Here is a 26,180-nt window from a genome sequence, read left to right as displayed (position 1 = left end):
TACTCACAAAACACTGCTGCCTCTCCCTCTTATTCCTCTCTCACTGCTGGCTGTGAGTGGGGCACTGCTGCCTCTGCCAACTGAACTAATGGGCCCTACACACGTAGCGATATTCAGACACTTTTTGAACTTTACTAAACCGCTCAGAAAGTGGCTAAATATCACTGTGTGTGTAACCCACACAGCGATATGGATGCGCAGCCCCGCGGAACCCCAATGAATAACAGCCCTGCCTGTAAATTTAAACTGATCGCTGAAGGGGTCAGCCTGGCCGGTCACACAGCCACCTCGTCCCTATAATGCCTCAGGTACCTGGCCGCCCAGCTCTCACTGTCTGCCTGCAGCAGGAAGCTCTGACCAGCGGAAACTTCCTGTCTGGACTCTGCAGCATGTTTCAGACGGCTGGTGGGTGGCATGCAGCGGTCTCTGGCAGCACAGGGTTAGGCCGGGTAGCGCTGGTGGGCAGGGGGTCCCTGCGGCGTATGTGAGATTATTGGCGGTGTCCCTGCAGAGGATTGGAATTACTAGTTCCCATCTGCCGCAGGGACCCCGCCGCTGACTTCACATACGCTGCAGCGACCCCCTGCCTTCCAGCGCTACCCGACCCTGTGCTGCCAGACCCCGCTGCATGCCACCCACCAGCCGTCTGAAACATGCTGCAGAGTCCAGACAGCTTATGTGAGATCAGCAGCGGGGTTCCTGCGGCGGATGGGAACTACTAGTTCCCATCTGCCGCAGGGACCCCGTGCTGACTTCTCATACGCAACAGGGATCCCCTGCCCGCTAACGCTAACCGCTAGAAGCACCCCTCTACCTCTAAGATGCCCTGTGCACCTCTTCCAAGATGCCCAGCTCCCTCCTCACCCTTAGATGCCCAGATGCAGCACCCGGACCCCGCCCCCACTCGCAGCACCTGGACCCTACCCCACTCGTGGCACTTCCGATCCCCTCCCCACCCTCACCCTAAATAAACCGACCCTTGTGGTGGCCTTGTCTCAGCGGCGGTCTTGGTCCCTCTCATCCAGCGGCCCGGCAGAAATAAAGATTCAAAGTGGCCGCAGCCAGACAATCATGGCTTGTCATTGCCCCACCCCCTGGAGCTGACTATATTAGCCAGTTGAAGACGGGGCAGCCAGTCTGATGGCGGAGGAGGAGCAGAGTGAACACCAGATGCAGTTTAATAAAATATAAAAAAAACCTCCTTTTGTGTTTTTATTAAATTATTTAAAAACCTGTGTTTTTTTTATATTTCCTTTTACAGGGGGACTATAGGTACTGGCAAGGGCGTAACTACCATTGGTGCAGGGGGTGCAGCTGCTATGGGCAGTATCATGTGCTGTATACATTTTTCAGCATTAGATGATAAATAGGGGCCCTTACAAACTTTTGCTATGGGGCCCACATGTATCTAGTTACGCCAATGGGTACCGGTGGGCCATTAATGCCCCACATGCTGGTACCTGTGGTTTTCCCAAGTACCAGCATGTGAGGCAGGCTTGTGGGATACTGGGAATCGTCTTAAGACTTTGCGGATACCCTCTAATACCCAAGGTCTTAAGACGATGCCCAGTATCCCATAAGGACTTTGTTAAAAGGAATTACCGGTAGGTATTAAATTACTATTTTTACGGTTTAAACAAACTATTGACCCTGCACCCACCGCTCAGGGGTGCAGGGGATAGCCTCGGACTTCAGCCCAGGCCTGGGGTGCCCTGGAGAGGGGGTCTGGGTTGATTAGTTAGGGTGGGTAATGTTTTGGCCATCGGACCCCATAAAGAGTGTCCCCTGGCTACGGCATTACACCCCCTGCTAGTGGAGCCTGGTGCTGGTCCCGAAAATACGGGGGACCCATATTCATTTTGTCCCCTGTATTTTGGAAACCAGGGCCAGCTCAAGAGCCTGGTGCTGATCCCCAAAATATGGGGGACCACCCTCACCTTGTCCTCCATATCTTGAGAATCAGGACCACTTCAAGCTCGGGGCTGGTCATGTGGGGGGGATAATACCCACAAATGTTCCACTACATAGCAGAATTATTAATGGGGGCTATAAAAGTTTAAAATAACCGGTCTCACTTCTGCATAACGAAGAGAAGTGGGCACTCTTATCACCCTGATGTATGATACATGGGGCTGCCGATAAAGAGAGATGTTATTTCCTGTCTCCTCAGCTCTCCTTATTGGCGGCCAGGCAGCACTGCGCGAGCGCATTGTAAAAGAAAAAAAACCTCCCCTGGTCGGCTCTCTGGGCATGCACAAGATCTTGTTATTATCGCAAGATCCCTAGCGCAGCCCAGAGCCAGCAGCAGGGCTAGTGCTGTCCCCACAGTGGGGAAAGGACAACGCTAGCCCTAAGCTGAAGAGGCGGCTGTTAATACATCGGCCCGGACGGTAATTGTTGGGGGGGATTACAGAGGAAAGCCCCGCCGAGCGTTCCTCAGCACAATGTCCCTAGAGCATGTTAGGTGTGCTGTTCATACATATAAAAAACCGTAATCCCCCCAGTTAACCAGCATTAAATGCAGATATGCACTTAACATTGGTTGATACTTCTGCCCTATAGCAACGCTCCTGCTCCCCTCTTAGCAGACATTTCAAATGTGGTCACTGCCAGACATTAGAGATAGAAAAAGGAAAGGTGAAAAGAGTAAAGAGATTGGGGGGGGGGGGGGGGGGGGAGTGGAGGCGAAGGCAGGTCTTGCTTCTGCCCCACCTAAAGAGGCATTGTAGTGACTGTAAAGGGGGTAGATCAAAAGCAGACTATGTAATGGAACCTGTAAACAGTGGAGTGGGGCCCCAACTTTATAAAGTGAGGGGTATCTGGGACCCACACATTTTTGCACCTAGCACGATCACTGGTTGTGTAAGGGGCGTTACGGTGTTTGGCATAATGTGTAAGGGGCATTACTTTGTGTGTGGCATATTGTTCAAGGGTCATTAATAATAATAAACTAACGAGGGGAGCATGAATCAGGAATGGAAATATAGAGCTATGGATTGTTTGGTTAATCCCCCAAACCGGTTTCTTGCCTAGGGCCCCATTTAGCCTAAATCCGTCTGTGCCTCCTTCCCACCACCCCTTCCTGCTCTCACAATCAAAGGCATGTCCCTCAAAACCTGCACATCCTACCTGCTATAGCATGTATTTGACCCTAAATTGTGGCCTGGCAACTCATTTTAAAAAGAAAATTAGGGTCCCCGGGGACGAGCTCTTCTGACCCTGACATGAGCTGGCAATGGCGGGCAGGGGGACATGCAGGAGCGGTTAGGGAGATGGGAAGCAGCGGAGCCAGGCAGATGGTGACATATATGTCCCTCGTTACATTACCACATCCCATCGCCCTCTTCAAATCACCACCCCTCTCCCCCCCATCTTCTTGATCTTTCTCGCTCTCTAACACTTCCTTTTTCTCTAGCCTATGCTCTCTCTCTCCAACACTCCGTCACCCTCTCGCCCCTTCTGTCCATCCTCTTTTGCTCGCCCCTCTCTGACAGGCTCTCTCTTCCCCCTCTCTACCTGGTGCAGCCTCTCTCCCTGAAAAACCACTTACTCCATCTTTAACCATCAATTGTGCACTGAAAATCTTCATTGCATTCTACTTTTTGTAAAAAAAAAAAAGACTAATAAAAATTATTGTATGGACTTCGTTTTTATACATCATTTGAAATAATAGTTAAAGGAGGGTTGAAAAGATCACGTAACCCCACAAAGTGCCCAGGCCAGGCGCCACCACTAGGCAACTTTAGGCATTTGTCTGGGGCACCGCCAACTGGAGTGTGGCACTTGGGCACTGGACCCCCCCTGGATCAAGGTAAGCAGTGCAACTCCCCCGCCCCCTGCTACCCCCATGGATTAACACAGCTGCCAGCCCCTTTCCCCCGTGGAGCGATGCATCGCCAGCCCCTTCCCTCCCATGGAGCAATGCGGCAGCTGCAAGACACACACCCCCACGCGATTGCATAACACCCCCCTGTGGAGCAACGTGGCGGCGGCTGCATCACCCCCTCCTGGGCCACTCTGGTGCCTTGCACCATCCCTGGAGGTGCCATCCCACAACTGATAGATGTCTGATTCAAACCTCTGGGTATAGGCACACTTGGATTTATACCATTCTTATTTAGAAATATATATATCTGTGAAGTGACCCATTTACAACTTTTAAGTAATTTATTGTGCCACCTAAACCAATCCGTTACACAATTTGTGTCCCATAGTTCCTTTTGTATCCGTCCCCCATTATGCCTCCTTGTGCCTCTAAAATCCAAGTCTGACCTGATTACCCTGGCAGCTCCTCGGGAGAGCTCACATACTATAAATCACTGGAAGCTGCAGGCGGAGGTTTTTTTTATTTCATTCATCCGCCTGGTTTTTAGTGCCCCCCCTCCCCCTACATTGGATGTGATACATCGTGGGTGCTGAGAAGCTCCCTCGATGTGCCGCTGATATCTGCACGTAAGATTTATCTTATGTGCAGCACGTATGCTCTCCAGCTCTGATCTGAACGCACGGGACCACGCATCAGCTCAGATGTCATTCACATGCAATTTGGGCCGATTTCACATGATTTCTTGGCCTGATTCGCAAGATTCGAGTGAAATCGGGCCCAAATCACATAGGTTATGGGGGCCTTGAATGTGCCGTTATGACTATCTGTTCCTCTTCTGCTTCTCAGAGCCTTTGTCTGTGCCCCTTCTACCTAAATGTGCCAATATATGTGTCCTTTCTGCCAGTTTTCCTTTCCGTATCCTCTCCTCCTGTTTTTTGTACTATCCTGTCTTTATTTCACTCCCTCTCTTCATGTTCCATCCCTTGCCCCCACTGCTTGTATGCAACCTCACCTGTTTCAGTAGCACCCACAGCTTGTTCAATTCCCTGTGGTGCTTCAGTCAGTGCATCCCAATTGCCCGCTATTCAGTGTCCCACTGGTTTCCCATGAGTACAGCTGATTCGCTTCTCCTCATCTGTGCTAACCAAGCTAGTCCCATAACCGGTTCACTGCTGGCAGTGGCACCCGGCGGTAACTAACCTTCCTCCCACCCCCTGACACCACTGGCCCAAGAGATCCAACTATGCCCATAAGCTCTCCACCTAGAGCAGTGTGGCTGATAGCTTCACCCCGCACTTCTCTTCTGCAAGTCCGATGTATTCACATTAGAAAAGAAAACACGGTTTGTGCGTGGGGGTGTCAGACATTTATGGCGTGCCTGGGCACACAACACACCCTCCCTTTGCCCACTAGGATTTAGCCTAGCTATGTCTAAATGGGCTACAAACTTGTGGTCTAAAGGACCTGGTTCTTTACGCAAGTGTCTTGTAAAATGTGATGTCCTTTTGCCCACTTGGATTTAGCCTGCTTATATAAAATGGGCTATAATCAAGTGGGCTGAAGGACCTGGTCCTTTACACCAGATGCTCATAAAATATCAGGTCCCTTTGCCCACTTGGATTTAGCCTACTTATATAAAATGGGCTATAATCAAATGGGCTGAAGGCCCTGGTCCTTTAAACCAGATGCTCATAAAATATCAGGTCCCTTTGCCCACTTGGATTTAGCTTACTTATATAAAATGGGCTATAATCAAGTGGCCTAAAGGACCTGGTCCTTTCCACCAGATGCTCGTAAAATATCAGGTCCCTTTGCCCACTTGGATTTAGCCTACTTATATAAAATGGGCTATAATCAAGTGGCCTAAAGGACCTGGTCCTTTCCACCAGATGCTCGTAAAATATCAGGTCCATTTGCCCACTTGGATTTAGCTTACTTATATAAAATGGGCTATAATCAAGTGGGCTGAAGGACCTGGTCCTTTACACCAGATGCTCATAAAATATCAGGTCCCTTTGCCCACTTGGATTTACCTTACTTATATAAAATGGGCTATAATCAAGTGGGCTGAAGGACCTGGTCCTTTACACCAGATGCTCATAAAATATCAGGTCCCTTTGCCCACTTGGATTTAGCCTACTTATATAAAATGGGCTATAATCAAGTGGCCTAAAGGACCTGGTATTTTCCACCAGATGCTCGTAAAATATCAGGTCCCTTTGCCCACTTGGATTTAGCTTACTTATATAAAATGGGCTATAATCAAGTGGCCTAAAGGACCTGGTCCTTTCCACCAGATGCTCGTAAAATATCAGGTCCCTTTGCCCACTTGGATTTAGCCTACTTATATAAAATGGGCTATAATCAAGTGGCCTAAAGGACCTGGTCCTTTCCACCAGATGCTCGTAAAATATCAGGTCCCTTTGCCCACTTGGATTTAGCTTACTTATATAAAATGGGCTATAATCAAGTGGCCTAAAGGACCTGGTCCTTTCCACCAGATGCTCGTAAAATATCAGGTCCCTTTGCCCACTTGGATTTAGCCTACTTATATAAAATGGGCTATAATCAAGTGGCCTAAAGGACCTGGTCCTTTACACCAGATGCTCATAAAATATCAGGTCCTTTTGCCCACTTGGATTTAGCCTACTTATATAAAATGGGCTATAATCAAGTGGGCTGAAGGACCTGGTTCTTGAAGTGAGTCTTTTAGACCACTGGGAAATAGCCTCATTTTATTGAATAGGCTAAATCAAAGTGGATAGAGGGACCGGTCCTTTATCCCACTAGGAAATAGCCTAACTTTAATGAATGGGCTAAATCAAAGTGGATAGAGGGACCAGGTCCTTTATCCCACTAAGAAATAGCCTAGTTTTGTTGAGTAGGCTAAATCAGTGTGAATAGAAGGACCTGTCCTTTAGCCCACTAGGATATAGCCTATTTGTATTGAGTGGGCTAAATCATAGTGCCTGGAGGGACAAGGTCCTTTAGCCCAATATAAAATAGACTCAACCGTGATGACACTGACAGTCAGTCAGTACTGTGCTCCGCCTCCTGCACACACATCATGCAGACAGGCATCAGAACGGTCATGGATGATTCTATTGGACAAGACTCCTGTCAATAACAGTGTAGGAGGCGGGGACATCTCAGCTCAAGACCGGAAGTAGTTGGGAAGTAGCAGCAGCAGAAGAAGCAGCATTTGTCTTGTGATGTTCTCCTGCTCCATGCTGTTGTCTGGTGAGTCCCATAATACATTGTATATATAGTCTATTACACTGAGTCCCATATACATTATATATAGTATATTACACTGCTCCATGCTGGTGTCTGGTGAGTCCCATAATACATTGTATATATAGTCTATTACACTGAGTCCCATATACATTATATATAGTATATTACACTGCTCCATGCTGGTGTCTGGTGAGTCCCATATACATTATATAGAGTATATTACGCTGCTCCATGCTGGTGTTTGGTGAGTCCCATATACATTTTATTATATCTGGGTAAGTCTGTGATATAGTATGACATGTCAGTGCTCTGTGCTGGGGAGTCCCATATACCTACATTAAATATAGTGTGACATGTCAGTGCTCTGTGCTGGTGAGTCCCAGATACCTACATTATATATAGTGTAACCTGTCAGTGCTCTGTGCTGGTGAGTCCCAGATACCTACATTATATATAGTGTGACCTGTCAGTGCTCCTTGCTGGTGAGTCCCAGATACCTACATTATATATAGTGTGACCTGTCAGTGCTCCTTGCTGGTGAGTCCCAGATACCTACATTATATATAGTGTGACCTGTCAGTGCTCCGTGCTGGTGAGTGCCAGATACCTACATTATATATAGTGTGACCTGTCAGTGCTCCTTGCTGGTGAGTCCCAGATACCTACATTATATATAGTGTGACCTGTCAGTGCTCCGTGCTGGTGAGTGCCAGATACCTACATTATATATAGTGTGACCTGTCAGTGCTCCGTGCTGGTGAGTCCCAGATACCTACATTATATATAGTGTGACCTGTCAGTGCTCCGTGCTGGTGAGTGCCAGATACCTACATTATATATAGTGTGACCTGTCAGTGCTCCTTGCTGGTGAGTCCCAGATACCTACATTATATATAGTGTGACCTGTCAGTGCTCCGTGCTGGTGAGTGCCAGATACCTACATTATATATAGATAGTATGAAATGTCAGTGTAAATTTCTGGAGGTGGATATCTATTACCAGCAATGCTCTGCCAGCTGTCATCCTGTACGAGATGCCAGACCCATCGTACATATGTGTGGGCTGGGGTAAAACCATATGCTCTACTCTTATTAGGAGAGGTGATGCCCAGGCCCGGAGATGTCTGTACGATGCAAAACCCAGACTTTACAGGTTATAGACACAGAGTACAGCGCAGACGCCGTGGAGTGGTGCCCGCTGAGTGACTGGCGCACAATCCTGGCATGCGGAACCTACCAGCTCAATAAACCAGCGGGTGATGTAAGTATGGCATAGTAATCTGCACCTCATTTATATATCATTATGTGTAATGTGGGGTATCTGTTTAGAAATGCATTGATCACGTATAACTAGTTATGTGATGGCGACCGCTTTAATATCATAGAGGTGGAGTTTGCCGTTATGTCCACTGAGATCCGATTCGCTAGTAACAAGAGACATCACTGATGCGCCGGTTCCGCTCTGACACAATGGAGGCAGACGTTGGGCACGGGGAGAGCGGCGTTGTGTTGTTCGAGCTGACTACAGATTATAGATTCTTATGTTACCGTGTATAACAGTATAGCAGCGCTGTATAGTGTGATATAGCGTAGGGTCATACTTGTCCGGGGCCTTACCCTAGTCACAGCGCCCATTGTGCTGATAGGATAATCTTTTTGTTGTTCCCTTTTGCATCATATGAAGGTTTATTCTGCAGTTTAACATGACTTTTGTCTACTATTGGGACACTTGCGTCTTTTTGACATAGGTGTCTATTTCGCAGTCATTCTCTTCACACTGACTCGCCCTTTACCTAACAGCTCGGCGTGGAGACAAGTGACGCCCCGCACTTGCGCCTTGGTCGCCTCTATCTCTATAACTACCACCCCCAGCAGCTGTTTTCTCCGGTATCTGAACTCCAGAGGATTGAGACATCTGCCATACTGGACATGAAATGGTAATTGCTATAGATGGTAGTAAGGAAGGTAGGTGTGAGGGTGTACAGGTGGGAGTAGGGGAGGTGTGAGGGTGTACCAGTGTGAGTAGTACAGGTGGGAGTAGGGGAGGTGTGAGGGTGTACCGGTGTGAGTAGTACAGGTGGGAGTAGGGGAGGTGTGAGGGTGTACCAGTGTGAGTAGTACAGGTGGGAGTAGGGGAGGTGTGAGGGTGTACCAGTGTGAGTAGTACAGGTGGGAGTAGGGGAGGTGTGAGGGTGTACCAGTGTGAGTAGTACAGGTGGGAGTAGGGGAGGTGTGAGGGTGTACCAGTGTGAGTAGTACAGGTGGGAGTTGGGGAGGTGTGAGGGTGTACCGGTGTAGTACAGGTGGGAGTAGGGGAGGTGTGAGGGTGCACCAGTGTGAGTAGTACAGGTGGGAGTAGGGGAGGTGTGAGGGTGTATCAGTGTGAGTAGTACAGGTAGGAGTAGGGGAGGTGTGAGGGTGTACCAGTGTGGGTAGTACAGGTGGGAGTAAGGGAGGTGTGAGGGTGCACCAGTGTGAGTAGTACAGGTGGGAGTAGGTGGGTGTGAGGGTGTACCAGTGTGAGTAGTACAGGTGGGAGTAGGGGAGGTGTGAGGGTGTACCAGTGTGAGTAGTACAGGTGGGAGTAGGGGAGGTGTGAGGGTGTACCAGTGTGAGTAGTACAGGTGGGAGTAGGGGAGGTGTGAGGGTGTACGGTGTAGAACAGGTCGGAGTAGGGGAGATGTGACGGTGCACCGGTGGGAGTGGTACAGGTGGGAGTAGAGGAGATTTGAGGGTGTACCGGTGTGAGTGGTACAGGTGGGAGTAGGGGAGATCTGAGGGTGTACCAGGGTGAGTAGTACAGGTGTGAGGGTGTAAAGTTGGGAGTAGGGGAGGTGTGAGGGTGTACCAGTGTGAGTGGTACAGGTGGGAGTAGGGGAGGTGTGAGGGGCACCAGTGGGAGTAGGGGAGGTGTGAGGGTGTACCAGTGTGGGTAGTACATGTGGGAATAGAGGAGGTGTGGGGGTGCACCAGTGTGAGTGGTACAGGTGGGAGTAGGGGAGCTGTGAGGGTGTACCGGTGTCTGTGGTGTAGGTGTGAGGGTGCAGTAATGGTGGGAGAATGGTAGTGGGCACTAAGTGATGGCTGTAGACCTTTGTTATAGTCACATTGGGGGTTATTCTAATCCACTCTTTCTGACAAAATCCTTCTTAGATGGACAAAACCATGTGCACTGCAGGGGGGCAGATGTAACATGTGCAGAGAGAATTAGATTTGGGTGAGTTATTTTGTTTCTGTGCAGGGTAAATACGGACTGCTTTATTTTTACACTGCAATATAGATCTCACTTTGAAGTAAAACCCCACCCAAATCTAATTATCTCTGCACAAGTAACATCTGCCCCACCTGCAGTGCACATGGTTTTGTCCATCTAAGAAGGATTTTGTCAGAAAGAGTGGATTAGAATAAGGCCCATTGAGAGGAAGGAATGGGGCATGTTACACTAAAGTCACTCCTATCTGAGGCTTTACCAAGTTCGCACATTACAGCAATGGGAAATAGACCTCTTGGTTTGGTTTATGTTAAACACAGAATAGTATCTAACTAGAAATAACGTTGGCAGATTTCACGTAATATGGGATAAATGGTACTTTTCCCCATACTCTAAAAGAGTTTCGGACACTAATTGACACAGTAAATGAAGATATCTTCACATTGTACACAAAAAAAAAAAACCTCTTAATACCACACTAAGTACATATAAAATTCACGATTGCTCGTAAGCTCAAAAATTTGTAACACTATGATAAATAATAGATTAATTTAGGTTAAATAAACACTATATATAACAGCACTAGTCGATAGACTAAGCAACTTTTTGTAACACTAGTTAAACTAAAGTAAAGCCAATATTAAAGGATAGACTTAAAATAAAGTTAACCAGGGTGACCCAATTGTCCAGTTACTAGGCAGAGAAGTGGAATAAAATAGAGGGGTCTGGGATTGTGACATAGGGGGGAGGAATGGAGGAATATTTGTCATATTTGTCTTAGTGAGATTCAAGGGGCAGGATGACTAAGGGCTGTTTCACACAGTACGGTTCCTGCCGCACGGTGAAATCCCGTACGGCCAGGGAGCCGTGCCGCACTCAGCAGTTGTGAATGGACACTATTGTGTCCATTCACACGGGACGGCCACGGCCCGGCCGCACGGCTGCAGCCGGATCCCCCCACTGGAAGGGACGGCTGCCGGGCTGTGGCCATCCCTGCCATTATAAAATTCTGAGTGCGGCGCGGCTCCCTGACCGTACGGGATTTCACCGTGCGGCAGGAACCGTACTGTGTGAAACAGCCCTAAAGGTTTTTAAGGGGGTATATGGCTCTGGTAGGGAAAAGTAGTAATCCACCAAATGTTGTTTGTATGATATGTAAGTTTTGTACCTTTGTTGTATTTATGTATGTGAAAGTGTACCGTAAAGTTTATTTGTATTATGCACTTTTAAAATCAAATAAAGAAACAATTATAAACACAGAATAGTACTGTATGTCAGAAAGTTACCACCTAACAAGGCAGCCATCTTGCTTTCTTCTGTCTAGGTGCCATGTGCCAATCTCAGGATGTCCTATGCTGGGTATTGCTAATGCCAAAGGTGCCCTAGAGCTGTACAGCCTACAAGGCAGCAGGGTAAGTGTTCTCATCCATCCTACACACCCTGGCGAGGGTAGAGTACGGGTGAATCAGTGCTGCGTTGGCATTGACATTTGTATTGACTTTGATGTAAGATTCTCTCAGAGGTCTGAGGTGATAACACACCTGCAGAGTAGGCAACTTGCTGTGTACTAGGGTCGAGCGGTATTAAACCTTCTGACGAGGGCAAGCGAGCAATCTCTTATCTAGAAGCTGGTCCCTGTAGGAGGTTCTCCACCCACCGCTGGCACTAGAATTCACATTTACCCATGGTAGATGATAATGGAATTTAGAAATTCCTGATTACTGGATCCGGTAAGAGTGGTGATAAATATTTGGGGGTAATTTGGGGGATCACGCGGCCACGAAATCGCACGGCGGCCAATTATTGATACACTGTGCATGCAGTACGCATGTGGGAGGCCATCCTGCGATGAAACCTGCTACTTCTTCTGTTCGCATAGAGATTGACAGGACGTAGGCGTCTCGGGGTGAAAACCGGCCGTTTAGTGGGAGTACAGAGAAAAACACAGGCGTGTCTAGGAAACCGCCCCGGGGAAACTCAGGCGTGGCTAGGAAACCACTGGGAGTGTCCGGGAAACGCAGGCGTGACTAGGAAAACGTTGGGAATGTCCGGGAAACGCAGGCGTGCCTAGGAAAACGATGGGAATGTCCGGGAAAGGCAGGTGTGCCTAGGAAAATGATGGGAGTGCTGGGGAAAGGCAGGCGTGCCTAGGAAACACAGCTGGGAGTGTCCGGGGAAACGCAGGCATGCCTAGGAAACCACTGGGAGTATCCGGGGAAACGCAGGCCTGCCTAGGAAACCGCTGCGAGTGTCCGGGGAAACGCAGGCGTGCCTAGGAAACCGCTGGGAGTGTCCAGGGAAACTCAGGCGTGCCTAGGAAAACAATGGGAATGTCCGGGAAAACGCAGGCGTGCCTAGGAAAACGATGGGAATGTCCGGGAAAACGCAGGCGTGCCTAGGAAAACGATGGGAATGTCCGGGAAAACGCAGGCGTGCCTAGGAAAACGATGGGAATGTCCGGGGAAACGCAGGCATGCCTAGGAAACCGCTGGGAGTGTCCGGGGAAACGCAGGCGTGCCTAGGAAAACGATGGGAATGTCCGGGAAAACGCAGGCGTGCCTAGGAAAACGATGGGAATGTCCGGGAAAACGCAGGCGTGCCTAGGAAACCACTGGGAGTATCCGGGGAAACGCAGGCCTGCCTAGGAAACCGCTGCGAGTGTCCGGGGAAACGCAGGCGTGCCTAGGAAAACGATGGGAATGTCCGGGAAAACGCAGGCGTGCCTAGGAAAACGATGGGAATGTCCGGGAAAACGCAGGCGTGCCTAGGAAAACGATGGGAATGTCCGGGAAAACGCAGGCGTGCCTAGGAAAACGATGGGAATGTCCGGGGAAACGCAGGCGTGCCTAGGAAACCGCTGGGAGTGTCCGGGGAAACGCAGGCTTGCCTAGGAAAACGATGGGAATGTCCGGGGAAACGCAGGCGTGCCTAGGAAACCGCTGGGAGTGTCCGGGGAAACGCAGGCTTGCCTAGGAAAACGATGGGAATGTCCGGGGAAACGCAGGCGTGCCTAGGAAAACGATGGGAATGTCCGGGGAAACGCAGGCGTGCCTAGGAAACCACTGGGAGTGTCCAAGAAATGCTGCTGGGAGTGCAAGGTGGGAGTTCACTTTAGTGGGGGTGGCGGCTTACCTGAAGGCTGACCTTTGTGTATGGCATCTACAAATGGGACGGGGTCATAGTTATCTGTAATGATCCGATCTCACTCGGTATGGATCCATGATAGTTTTGGGAGGACCCAGTGAGTTGAGCTGTAGTTTAGTCCTCCCCCGGTGTGTTGTGTGCGCGGCATATGAGCCCCGGGCACTGACTGTGTCTTCCTCCAGTAGGAGAGCTCCCGGGTGGAGCCTGCATGCAGCGTAAATGTGGCTGATGATGACTGTCTGGCTTTATCTCTGGACTGGTCCACGGGGAGAGCGGAGAGGTGAGAGCCAATGTCCGACACGCAGTTCTTCACCGTTTGCTAAACTCTCTGTTCTTCGCGTTCACCTTTTCCCGTCTCTCTCGCGCAGCGGTTTTCCTGTAAAGGTGGTCTGCAGCGACTCCAAGGGCCGTCTGAGCGTGCTGCAGCTGGAGGAATCTGTGCCCTCTCTGGACGTCCTGTGTCAGTGGCAAGCCCATGGGTATGAGGCCTGGATCGCTGCCTTTAACTACTGGAACTGTGACACTGTCTTCTCAGGTGTGTACAGCTGCTGGGATATTAATGGTTGGAAGCCTTACAGCAGCGTGATCAGGCATTATTCCGTTTAATGCTCCCCAATAAGAACGATCAGAGAGAATATATGGTTTGTTCTCAAGTACAGGTGGAGATGATTGCTTACTGAGAGGATGGGACACCAGATCTCGGCCGGACAGCCCTCTGTTTACCAGCAAACGGTAAGCGCAACTTGTGGAATCTGTACTGCAATCGGACGATCTAGAGAACCCTGGCTGGCGGAAGACATTGCAACCGTTAGCAGCTGGAGCCCACTCACGTCACTCTAAAGCATCTGCAGGCGACGCGGAGCAGTACGCATCTCAGCCACATCTCCATGTGCTGCTTAGTGGCTGTCATTGGGCAGCGGCTGGGTGGTTGTTACATAGCATAAGGGTGCTGTGGGTGTATAGGCCAATGGATCACCTCGGTACCATGCGAGGGGATGTTTCTGAAAACGCATCCCCTAGCGTGCGAGTGTACAGGGACAAATAATTCGACGGCCATCAGATGATTGTCCCCATTCGCAAATAAGTCCGTCTAGGCTGACCTTTATTTACAAAGATCTGGCCGAAGACATATGACGTCAGCCGCCCACCCTGTGCTCGCCCACGTTCCCAGAGGAGTAGGGACGCCCATGAAACTGGACGTTCCCGTCATTACACCTCCGGCACTCCCTCTCCACAGCAAATGGCCTGGCCAGTGCGTAAATCACCAAAGCCATTCGCTGCCGTCATTTGAACGTGCGCTGAAATGCGCATGTGCTAACCCCAACCATCGGGGCCGGGGACGAATTCGCATAACAACGAGCGATCCTGAATCGGACCCTTTATTGCCATACATGTGATGCAGCTGAAGTCCATGCACATTTGTACCAGACGCTATGGGCCAAATGTAATAGGGTGGGAGTTTTTTATTATTATTATTATTATTATTATTTTTTTTTTTTTTTTTTAAGCAACAATCCGTTACATGGCATAATCAACCCGGTATTGCCATGTAAATGATTGCCACTTTAAAAAAAAAAAAAAGGGAAAACTCTCTCAAAATCTCTCACTTTCTGAAACTGTCACCCTATTACATTTGACCCTATGTCTCGGTCTTGCATTGCTTGTAACCTGTCGCTCTGTAACAAGATCCATGTAATCCTGGTGTGTAGAATACTTCTGCTTAAGAACAGATGAGTCACCTGCACCAAAGTAGAAGTTCATAATGAGACCTGTGTGAGTCAATTAGGACTCCCCTAGTAAGGGGATTCAGGATTTGCCGGGTCACCTGCTTTCCTGATGCCCTGCCCCCCCCTAGCTGCCGGCCTGCCCCTCCCTCCTGTGGCTACACATACCTCTACATGGCAAGGCTTATGCTGCGTTTTCATTGCCGCCCCTGCAAAATCCCAGGTTTTTGTTCCCATGTTTTTGGCAGGGCACAGAGCATCTCAGCTCTACAGACTCCATTCAAACAGCACCTTAGACCCAGGAAATTCCCATGTCTGCCCCATTCACACTGCTTCCCCTGGTATGCCTGCCATCAAGTGTGTGGCATCTAAGAGCAGCTTAGATTGGATGTTTAAAAAGTATCTTTGTGAGAAAAACCCGGGTCTGACCTGTTCACACTGCCATACACCCGTGTATTACCCAGGAAAAACCCTGCAAAAAACCCATGTGTAATTCCCAGGGCATAACACCCGGGAATTTCACAAAGACCCTTTCACACTGAGACCGGACATGGGAAATTACTGCTTGCCCTGGCAAATACCTGGGTATTTGTGGCAGTGAGAACGGGGTATTATATAGGATGGGCCTGTCCCATGTGCATAGCAGCAGGGGCTGCGGGAGGGGTGTAGTGCTACTTGACTACCGCTGTGCATGCATGTAAGTGATGAGGAAGACCTTACCGCACTGTTCTATAGCTGTCTGTCTGGATGATTGTGTCACTCATTTATATGACTGTAATTATAATCTCATTACAGGCATTCGATGGGCGTGTGCAGCATTCAGAGTCACCCACATCGGGAGCACGTGCTGGCCACAGGCAGGTGAGCCGTCTCTACTAGTCCTGTATATAATTAGCGGCACTTCCGACATCTTCTTACTTACGTATTCCTATTGCTGTGTTTTGCGGCAGGTATTTCTGAATGTACAGCATTTGGATTAGAAGATAGCACTAGTTGTAACCCCGCAGCTTGTTAGAGCGGTAGTAGATGGGAGTGTCCGTGTTTTGATGCATCACATGTAGGGATGTCAATCCCGGGGCATTTTTTTCAATCCCGGGATTTGGAATTGAAAAATGCTCAATCCCGGGATTGACCTCCCTAATAAAAAAAAAAAAAAAAACTGCCCCTCCCCCCAAAGGATTTCTAAACCTTCCCCCGCCCCGCCAATCCTCCCCAACCCCCCAGACCTGCCCTGTCACGTCACTTACTGTGATAGTGAAACAGTCCTGCTGCTGTATCTCTGGCGGGCGGTCAGCTGGGGGGGGGGGGGGGGGGGGACATAGCGGGTGGTCAGCTGGGGCGGGGGCATAGCAGTCGGGGGGGGGGGGCGCGGCATAGCAGTCGGCTGGGGGGTGCGACATAGTGGGTGGTTGGCTTGGGGGGCGGCATAGCGGGCGGGCGGCCGTCTGTGTTTGGGACAGTGCGCTGTACTGACAGGCATAGCGGCGACCAGGCTGCGCAGCGTGACATAATGTCAGGGGTCACGCTGCGCAGCCTGACATGCCTGTCAGTACAGCGCACTGTCCCGACTCCGGTAGAGCGGCATCAGGGGTAAGAAGCAGTCAGCCGGGCAGCGTCTGAGCCATATTCTACGGTGCTCAGCGCTGCCCGGCGTTTTTTTGGCATGGGGGTACTAATCCCGGGATTGGAAGCTTCAATCCCGGGATTCAAATCCCGATGATTTTAGGCCAAAATCCCGGGATCGCCTCCCTAATCACATGGTACCAGAATCGCCCCGGTGGGATTGGCTGTTATGCGCGGGGTCACATGTTGTCATCTCAGTCTTCATTCTACGCTCTACATTTACAATTTCGACATCAATGTGTCTATGGAAAATTAGGTTACAGCAATGTTACCCTGCTCTCTAAAGCAGGATGTCGACTTTTACAATGTTGACCGTTGTGACATGAAACATTGGCACTCCGCATAGATCGGTAGGGGAGGGCTAGAGTTGGGCACAAGGGGGAGGGTCAGGGCTAGAGTCTCTTCCTATTGGCAGAGGTTCTCACGCCCGCTAGTTCCATAGACAGCACGATGGTCCTGAAGCCAGATTACAGCCCTAGACGTCAGATATTTACAGCTGACTATAAGCCTGTTCCTTTGCAGCTATGATGAACATGTTCTCGTGTGGGACTTGCGGCAGATGAAGCAACCGACGTCTGATACTCACGTACACGGTGGCGTGTGGCGGCTAAAGTGGCACCCAACAGATAGTGCCCTCCTGCTGGCCGCCTGCATGCACAGCGGCTTCCACATCCTGGACTCTGCGTCTGGTGAGATATAAAAGCCCTGGGTCACTGCACCAAAGAAGGATTCTCTTGAACCCTTCTGAGCACCTGGTTTACATGTTTATGTGTTTTATAGTTCCATGTAATACGTGGCTTTTATCTCCCATTAGATGGTTGTCCGCTGTTGTCCTCTTACGTTCTCCACAACTCTTTGGCGTATGGAGCCGATTGGTCCAGAGTATGTTCTCCAGATCTTTCCAGTCCGACCAGTCCGGATTCTCTGAATGGACAGGAGCCCATCTCTAGTGGCTGTGGCGCGGAGGGACCAAAGGTGAGCCAAGCCATGCAGAACCTAAAAATCTTCTACGAGTCGCCGACCGCCAGCTTTGACGTTCTCCTAGAGGATGAGTCGGGGGAGTACATCTCCGAATCGGATGCTGTGAAGAGCAATGTTCCCGACCAGCCTGTCCCTGAAGATACCGGCTCCGCCAAATATGGACAAGCGGAGACGAGCGTGGTGGCCACGTGCTCCTTCTACGACCACGTCCTGCATGTCTGGAGGTGGCAGTCTCAGAGGCCGCAGTCTGTAGAATGACTCTGCCGGCTCCACCAGGGTCACTAAACTGATCTACCTCCTGCTCAACTCAAACACACTTAGGCTGGTTTCACACACTCCGGCTCCTGCCGGACGGTGAAATCCCGCACGGCCAGGGAGCCGTGCCGCACACACTAGTTTATCATGGAGGGGATGGCCACAGCCCGGCAGCCATCCTTTCCAGTGGCGGGATCCGGCTGCAGCCGTGCGGCCGGGCCGTGGCCGTCCCGTGTGAATGGACACAATAGTGTCCATTCACAACTACTGTGTGCGGCACGGCTCCCTGGGCGTGCGGGATTTCACCGTCCGGCAGGAGCCGGAGTGTGTGAAACCGGCCCTACAGCGTGGTCTGTGACACAACGGGTGGTCCTGGAGTAAATGTGGCCGGAAGCTGATGTGTTGGGATAAACAAGAGCGTGACGTTCTCATTTTTATTATTTGTTGGGTTAACAGGGTCCTGTTTTTATATAATCATAAAACTGAAATAAGTTGAAGGGGCGAAAATCTTGTAATGATTTTTCAAACTGTCGGTTATCACCACTTGCAATTACAACCTGCCATTTACACACAGCGGGGTGGATGCATATATCACACGAATGGGAGGGCCAGGAAAGCAGATTGCTGATTCACTAGTAACCGCTCTGAGGTAGACACGGAGGCAGCCATTTAATTAGTCAATAAAATGACAGAATCCTGGTATAGCTCACGAAATGACTGACGTTCCTGTTAGATTTATTAGTGTGTTAATCATGATACATTTTTGGAAATTATACATTTAGGAATAAAAAACAGGTTTGTATGGAGACTTGCGAAATTCATTTCTATTTTCAACACCTCCTATCAGGCAGCCATTTTGTAGGCGGAAGCAATAATTAGGAGACACCAGCACTGACTAGAGCAGCGATGGTGAATCTTTGGCCCTTCAGCTGTTGCTGAACTACACATCCCAGCATGCACTGCTACAGTTTTGCTATTTGGCCATGCTAAAACTGTAGCAAAGCATTCTGGGATGTGTAGTTCAACAACAGCTGGAGGGCTGAAGGTTTCCCATCCCTGGACTAGACGCATACATTTTGAAAGCAGCCTATGTACATCATTAGTACTAGTTCCCAGGATCCACAAAATGGCTGCATTCCCTGTGTTGGTTGTTGTCACAGCTGACAAATGTGAAACGTTAATATATATATATCTTATACATCAACCTAGTCAGATACTGATCAAGAGGACGGCCTAGTTCCTGTATCCACTTGTATGTATAATTATAGAAACATTAAGCAATAAGAAGGGAAAAAAAAATCTAGCTTTTACCCTCAAGAGACTTTTGCCAAATGTCTAATTTGTAAGCCCTATATACAGTGTGTATATATATTAAATAAAAGTAACTTTTTTTTTTTAAATGAAATCTAGACCATGTTTCATGTGTTTTGAAATGAAAATTATTGAGCAATGTTGTGCGACCTAACCTGTGTAGTACTACCGTAGAAGTCCCAGCATGCCTTCCCAGGCAAAACCAAGCATGTTCTGCACAACACGGCAAGCCAATGTGTATCTAGATGCGGAACACTGAACGTCTGATTACATCGCCACACTCGTATCTGCAGCGACAGTATTGTGTAGTCTACAAGTTGTCATTCAAGATCTAGGTTTTAAATACTGTGGGAATAAATGTAATGCAAAAACCATGGCAACCACAGTCACATGATGTGCATACATAGGTGCCGAAACATGTGGGGCACCGAAGAGACTTGCCTTCCATTAAACATTTGATGTGCCAGTTAATGCACTGGGTCATGGGACACAATGTTGTGGCCATCTAAGGTTAACCACAGGCAGTGGTAGGGTGGAGATTATCCCCTTCCTGCACCCAGCTCTACATGTACAGCGTGTACCTAGTTACTATTGGCTGGCCCTCTCCTCTGGGCACAGCCCTGTGCTCTTCTCACCTCCCACTTTCTAAGTTCCTCCACTCTTCCACGTGGACCCAAATGTAACTTCCACCCCCTTGCGGGATCAGAGAATTTAAACATGCGCAAGTTTGCCATATCACTGATTGCTGGCTGCCAGGTCTCTCATGGTTAAATCCCTTGCAGTTCTCACACAGTCACTACCAGGATGCTGCCAGCTGTGTCAGTCACCTGCCAAACGCATTCACCAGTGTGCCAAGTTACACATCTTTAGTTTCCACAGGAACACCAGATGCAATGTACCTGTATGGACGGATTTATACCCCGAAACCCAAGCACCCTTAAATAACGAAGAAGCATGACTGACGATTTGCATTTAATTAGAAAATACAGAGTTATATAATGAGGTTCACAGCCCCTAGTAACCAATTCACAGAACCCTCTGCTACTGAACATAATTCTTTGGATAGAGCTTGAACAATTTGTCCTCTTGGGTGGATTCGAAGCCATACTTTTCCATATTGTTTGGATCAAAGGTCCCCTCCTCAATATCCTTCTGTATGGCTGGGGCAGCCGTTTCCATAAACAGTTTCTCCGCCGTCATTTCCTCTTCTGTCCCCTGTGGTGCCTTATAGGAGACGTAGGGCTTTAATTTGAAACCAGTCAGATCAGGGACCACAAATTCCGGCACCATCTCTTTCACTAGGACAAATTTCTTGTTTGAGGTCAAGTATCCGACTCTCTTGGCGCCTCTTCCTCTGTTAAATGATCTGGGGCCATTTTTGCTGGTTATCTCGGCCAATCTGTCTGAGCCACGCACAAGGCCACGAACAAGGTTGTGAAGCATCCCCATAGCAGTGGGTGGCTGGAAGAGAAAAGATTTATGGTCACGAGTGTTATACATGTACACAAAAGGAACAAGGAATAGTAATCATTCTAGCACCCTTGCCGGGTTGGTCAACCCAGGTTATACCCCTTTCACACTAACAAATATTTCCCAGGTTGTTGCACATGAACGCGCAACAACCTGGGAAACTGGTCAATGTGAAAGGGTCCTAACGATTATCTGGGACCAGCGTTCCGGTATTTCCACCTGGGTCTTGACCAGGTATTGACCCAGAATGCTCGCGGGTCCAGGGGCAGTGTGAACGGGTAACACGGGTCGACGCAGCCCGGGTCCCATTCACTGCACTGTAAAGCCTCCGCTGGGAGATGCTGTCCTCTCCCAGGTCCCCCCTTCCCGATTAAGTCACCTGCCCGGCTTTATGCCATAGTTGCAGACATTTGCTTTCTCCTCTCCGGGAGAAGCCCGGAGAGGAAACCCGAGGGTGGTATTGCAGGAGGCGGGGGGAGGCAGACGTTATCAAGCCCCACCCCCATGACAGGCAAACATTGCAATTCGTGGGTATGCAGATTGGGGGAGGGGCTAAAATTACTCAATTAGCGTCATTTTAGCCCCACCCCTCACGGCGGGGGCAACGAATGGGGGGTTGCGGGGGCTTCATTGCCAATGCGGGAGGATAGCCCACCTTCCCGACGGGCCGGGAGGGGTACCCGAGGCTCCCGGCAATTCCAGGAGGGTAGGCAAGCCTGCTTTATGCCAGGTTGGGCGGCTAATGTGAAAGCGCTTGCACCTGTTACACATGGATGCACCGGGTTACCAATTTACACGCCCCCTGACTCCGGGGATGCCCCGGGTCCGACCCCGAGCATTTACCAGTTCCGACAGTAGGGATAGGTTATTTCGTGAAGCGGCAATAACCTGTGTAGAGGCTCTGGTGTAGAATACCCCTTTCACACTTGCAAAAATATCCTGGGATTTTTCACATGAACGCGCATCAGCCCGGGATTTAGCTCAGTGTGAAAGGGTCTTGCAAGAATATATATCTACCCAGGTCCTGACATTCCCGGGTAGAGTCCAGGGAAGCGAGTGTGAAAGGGGTAACAGTGACAGGATGTGGACCAGGGGGGCTATCACTGGTCACACAACGGTAGCCCACACGGTAATATCTGCGGGTCAAACGCTGGTCAGGAGACTGATGGTTACTCTCTCTCACCTTCACAACCCCGCTGTCCGTGCTGCAGAGAAAGTCAGCGTCGTAAAGCTGCAGTAAATGAAGAGCTGGCGCCCGTGCGTTTCAAGCCTCGCTCTGGGAATTGTACAATTACAACACAGCGCCGGCATCTCCCACACAATGATTGGTCACTCATATGCCTTCACTGATTGGCTGATCTTATTTGTACCGCCCCTGGACGGGATGACGTTTGATTTAAGCTCTAGTCATGTGGATAAGCACAATCCACTATAAACCCAACGACCTGGGGGCGGAGCTTTGGCGTAGTCACGTGTCTATAAATTTGCGGCTGCTGTGCTCTCGCTCTGAGTCTGACAGAACCATAGATTAGCTTCTGCTGCCCCAGCTGCTCACGGTCACCCCCCCCCCATGTCGTTACTGTAGTAACACAGAACTGATAAACATTATGTTGTATTACTCTAGCACTCTCCCCGCAGCAGTTCCTGACACATAATCAGTGGTTAGCAGTAAAAGCTGAGAGCGCAGTTATTTGAGCTGCTGTGACATCACTGTACCTCTGTGTAACATACGCCTGCCACAGTTGGGAGCTACTGGGTTGTATTAGGTCAGGCTTGGCCCACCTGTGGCTCGCCAGCTGTTATGACACTACACATCCCAGCATGCAGTTCCACAGAATTAGCATTCTCTAATAGCAAAACAAGGGCAGAGCATGCTGGGACTTGTAGTTTCACAAGCTGGATAATTGGCCAGAACTGCTTAAGGTAACCAGCGGGCGGCGAGGGCAGTATAACAGGCCTGGCTACTAGGCACCGCGGCCCCGGTATATGACCCTCCCGCCGGCCCGCAGCAGCATCACACCGGGACCGTGCAGATCTGTCCATTGACGGGAGAGGGGGCGGGAGCGCAGCACTAGAAGGATCGTTGTGATTGGCTGAAGGTGTAACACTGATAGGCAATCCGCTGCCGGGGCAGGGTGTTGTCACGTGACGGGTCTGTCAGGTGGAGAAGAGAAGGGACAACAGGGACCGGAGTCACCGGGGGAGGTGCACTGTGTACAGGGAGGTAAGTGACCGGGGGTGCAATGTGTGTATACAGGGAGGTAAGTGACTGGGGGTGCAATGTGTGTATACAGATGGGAAGTGTATGGGGGTGCAGTTTGTGAGTGTGTGTGTGTGTGTGTGTATATACAGGGAGGTTAGTGACTGGGGGTGCAGTGTGTGTGTATATATATATATATATATATATATATATATATATATATATATATATATACATATACAGGGAGGTAAGTGACTGGGGGTGCAGTGTGTGTGTATATATACAGGGAGGTAAGTGACTGGGAGTGCAGTGTGTGTGTGTATACAGGGAGGTAAGTGACTGGGGGTGCAGTGTGTGTGTGTGTGTGTGTGTGTGTGTGTGTGTGTGTACAGGGAGGTAAGTGACTGGGGGTGCAGTGTGTGTGTTTACAGGGAGGTAAGTGACTGGGGGTGCAGTGTGTGTGTTTACAGGGAGGTAAGTGACTGGGGGTGCAGTGTGTGTGTGTATACAGTGAGGTAAGTGTCTGGGGGTGCGGTGTGTACAGGGAGGTAAGTGTCTGGGGGTGCGGTGTGTACAGGGAGGTAAGTGTCTGGGGGTGCGGTGTGTACAGGGAGGTAAGTGACTGGGGGTGCGGTGTGTACAGGGAGGTAAGTGACTGGGGGTGCGGTGTGTACAGGGAGGTAAGTGACTGGGGGTGCGGTGTGTACAGGGAGGTAAGTGACTGGGGGTGCGGTGTGTACAGGGAGGTAAGTGTCTGGGGGTGCGGTGTGTACAGGGAGGTAAGTGTCTGGGGGTGCGGTGTGTACAGGGAGGTAAGTGTCTGGGGGTGCGGTGTGTACAGGGAGGTAAGTGTCTGGGGGTGCGGTGTGTACAGGGAGGTAAGTGTCTGGGGGTGCGGTGTGTACAGGGAGGTAAGTGACTGGGGGTGCGGTGTGTACAGGGAGGCAAGTGACTGGGGGTGCGGTGTGTACAGGGAGGTAAGTGACTGGGGGTGCGGTGTGTACAGGGAGGTAAGTGACTGGGGGTGCGGTGTGTACAGGGAGGTAAGTGACTGGGGGTGCGGTGTGTACAGGGAGGTAAGTGACTGGGGGTGCGGTGTGTACAGGGAGGTAAGTGACTGGGGGTGCGGTGTGTACAGGGAGGTAAGTGACTGGGGGTGCGGTGTGTACAGGGAGGTAAGTGACTGGGGGTGCGGTGTGTGTGTATACAGATGTCTCCCACAGACACTTACCTCCCTGTATACACACTGCATCCCCCAGACACTTACCTCCCTGTATAAATCCCCCCCCCCCCCCCCCCCCCCCCGTGCAGTGTGTGTATACAGGGAGTTAAGTGTCTGGGGGGTGCAGTGTGTGTGTATACAGGGAGGTAAGTGTCTGGGGGGTGCAGTGTGTGTGTGTATACAGGGAGGTAAGTGTCTGGGGGGTGCAGTGTGTGCATACAGGGAGGTAAGTGTGTGTATTTATATACAGGGAGGTAAGTGCACAGTATTCAAAATGGGATAATGTCATGATATGATAACATCTATGTGCACTGGTCATTATGGGATAATGTAACCATGGTAACTATACCTGATACAGTTACCAGTATGTGAGTGTGTGAGTCTGCATGCTATTGGGTAATGGTGTCTGTGCAGTGTGTACACTGTGTTCTGGTTATTGTTTTGTTGTCAGTATTAAGTGGCTGTTTCTGTATAATGAAATAATAATATATGGTGTCCCTACCCCATGTATGCCATGAGTGTATAGTGTTCATTCTAGCACTCGCCATCTTTGAAAACCCATGCAGATCCTCTTCCCTGCCTCTGTTGTGATGTTTCTAGCACAGTGTGGTCTGTATATCCATGCTGAAATACAGACCACACTGTGCTAGAATCACCACAGCAGAGAATCGACACCCCAGGCAGGGAAGAGATTGAAGATGCAGGGTGCGGGATTGAGCACTGTAAATGCGCACACAAATGATTGCTATATAAATATTCATATAGACATGTACCCATAGTGAGAAACCCGCTGGGCACTGTTGCGGCCATAGCAGGGCACCCGCCGGGCACTGTTGCGGCCATAGCGAGGCACCCGCCGGGCACTGTTGCGGCCATAGCGAGGCACCCGCCAGGCACTGTTGCGGCCATAGCGAGGCCCCCGCCGGGCACTGTTGCGGCCATAGCGAGGCCCCCGCCGAGCACTGTTGCGGCCATAGCGAGGCCCCCGCCGGGCACTGTTGCGGCCATAGCGAGGCCCCCGCCGGGCACTGTTGCGGCCATAGCGAGGCCCCCGCCGGGCACTGTTGCGGCCATAGCGAGGCCCCCGCCGGGCACTGTTGCGGCCATAGCGAGGCCCCCGCCGGGCACTGTTGCGGCCATAGCGAGGCCCCCGCCGGGCACTGTTGCGGCCATAGCGAGGCCCCCGCCGGGCACTGTTGCGGCCATAGCGAGGCCCCCGCCGGGCACTGTTGCAGGGGTGAATGATTAATGCAGCCAGTCAGATTTTGTCCAAAACCGTTTATAAAATGAAAGCAAATGTCTTGTTGCTAATTGTTACAGCGTCATTTCTGCAGCAGGTTTTTGGTGGGTCCTAGATTTTTGCTGCCCAGAAAACCGTATTGGGGTAGCGTATATTGTATAAAATCTTCCACCATGTAACCATGCATAAATTCTGTGTGTGGCCTTGCGGTGTCCTCTCTATTGGTGTAATGCTGGATTCTGGTTGTGTATGGAATTTATAAACACCTGTTTATACAACGTACCCTGCAAAGTGTGAAGCGGCGTACACATCGGGCGACACTATTTCCACAATATAGTGCAACGCTCTGATGCTATACCGTGCATCATTAGGTTATATAGGTTGCTAGGGGCAACACTCTGTGCACTCTGATGCTATATCGTGCATCATTAGGTTATATAGGTTGCTAGGGGCAACACTCTGTGCACTCTGATGCTATATCGTGCATCATTAGGTTATATCGGTTGCTAGGGGCCACACTACTACTTGTCACTGTCATTTTTGGAAGCTTTACGGAATCTACCCACCAGTAATAGCTAACGGATAAGGAGGTCAGAGGGTCCTGCTTGTAAGCTTACAATTCCTAGTGAAGAATGAATAGAGTGCTCTGATGTGCCCGGTTCCACCCAGGTAGACGCCAGTATTTTCTGTTTCCATTGCCCTTATCCCATCGTGTACAGGCCACGTAGAACTGCCCG

The 26,180-nt window shown here is 50.1% G+C and overlaps 4 protein-coding genes across 5 annotated transcripts in view; 3 read left to right on the top strand and 1 right to left on the bottom strand.

Annotated features, from left to right (window-relative positions):
• FKBP15 (FKBP prolyl isomerase family member 15) overlaps nt 1–722 on the top strand; it is a 16,428-nt gene extending 15,706 nt beyond the window's left edge. The window contains exon 18 of the mRNA XM_083160478.1: nt 663–722. Within this exon, the coding sequence (XP_083016604.1) occupies nt 663–722 (60 nt within the window). The remainder of the gene's footprint in view (nt 1–662) is intronic.
• Nucleotides 723–6,946: 6,224 nt separating this feature from the next.
• Nucleotides 6,947–19,402, top strand: DPH7 (diphthamide biosynthesis 7). The gene is made up of 10 exons (XM_083161178.1): nt 6,947–7,066; nt 8,159–8,323; nt 8,863–8,999; nt 11,598–11,685; nt 13,603–13,697; nt 13,786–13,952; nt 14,077–14,149; nt 15,937–16,002; nt 17,287–17,453; nt 17,579–19,402. Exons 2-10 carry the CDS (start codon nt 8,183–8,185, stop codon nt 18,001–18,003), a joined length of 1,359 nt encoding a protein of 452 aa, XP_083017304.1. The 5' UTR covers nt 6,947–7,066; nt 8,159–8,182; the 3' UTR covers nt 18,004–19,402.
• Nucleotides 19,403–20,270: 868 nt separating this feature from the next.
• MRPL41 (mitochondrial ribosomal protein L41) lies at nt 20,271–22,121 on the bottom strand. Its single transcript, XM_083161179.1, has 2 exons — nt 21,965–22,121; nt 20,271–20,772 (listed from the first exon to the last, which is right to left on the bottom strand). The coding sequence occupies exon 2, from the start codon at nt 20,758–20,760 to the stop codon at nt 20,353–20,355; it is 408 nt and encodes a 135-aa protein (XP_083017305.1). The 5' UTR covers nt 20,761–20,772; nt 21,965–22,121; the 3' UTR covers nt 20,271–20,352.
• Nucleotides 22,122–22,626: 505 nt separating this feature from the next.
• The window catches only part of PNPLA7 (patatin like domain 7, lysophospholipase), a 118,030-nt gene continuing 114,476 nt past the window's right edge, over nt 22,627–26,180 (top strand). For both annotated transcript variants that reach the window (XM_083161176.1, XM_083161175.1), the window contains exon 1: nt 22,627–23,005. The gene's annotated coding sequence lies outside the window, so the exon portion shown is untranslated. The remainder of the gene's footprint in view (nt 23,006–26,180) is intronic.

The sequence above is a fragment of the Crinia signifera genome, chromosome 9 (assembly GCF_055691185.1).
Source record: "Crinia signifera chromosome 9, ASM5569118v1, whole genome shotgun sequence".
Lineage (NCBI taxonomy): Eukaryota > Metazoa > Chordata > Amphibia > Anura > Myobatrachidae > Crinia > Crinia signifera.
The sequence above is the reverse complement of the archived record's forward strand: the minus strand, read 5'-3'. Positions and strand labels throughout refer to the sequence as shown.

What these genes read in the sequence shown, in the direction of transcription:
- DPH7 (XM_083161178.1), top strand. Translation starts at nt 8,183, where the DNA reads ATGTCTGTACGATGCAAAACCCAGACTTTACAGGTTATAGACACAGAG. An exon ending in CACGTGCTGGCCACAGGCAG is followed by an intron (nt 16,003 to 17,286) that starts GTGAGCCGTCTC and finishes GTTCCTTTGCAG; the next exon opens with CTATGATGAACATGTTCTCG. An exon ending in CATCCTGGACTCTGCGTCTG is followed by an intron (nt 17,454 to 17,578) that starts GTGAGATATAAA and finishes ATCTCCCATTAG; the next exon opens with ATGGTTGTCCGCTGTTGTCC.
- MRPL41 (XM_083161179.1), bottom strand. Translation starts at nt 20,760, where the DNA reads ATGGGGATGCTTCACAACCTTGTTCGTGGCCTTGTGCGTGGCTCAGAC.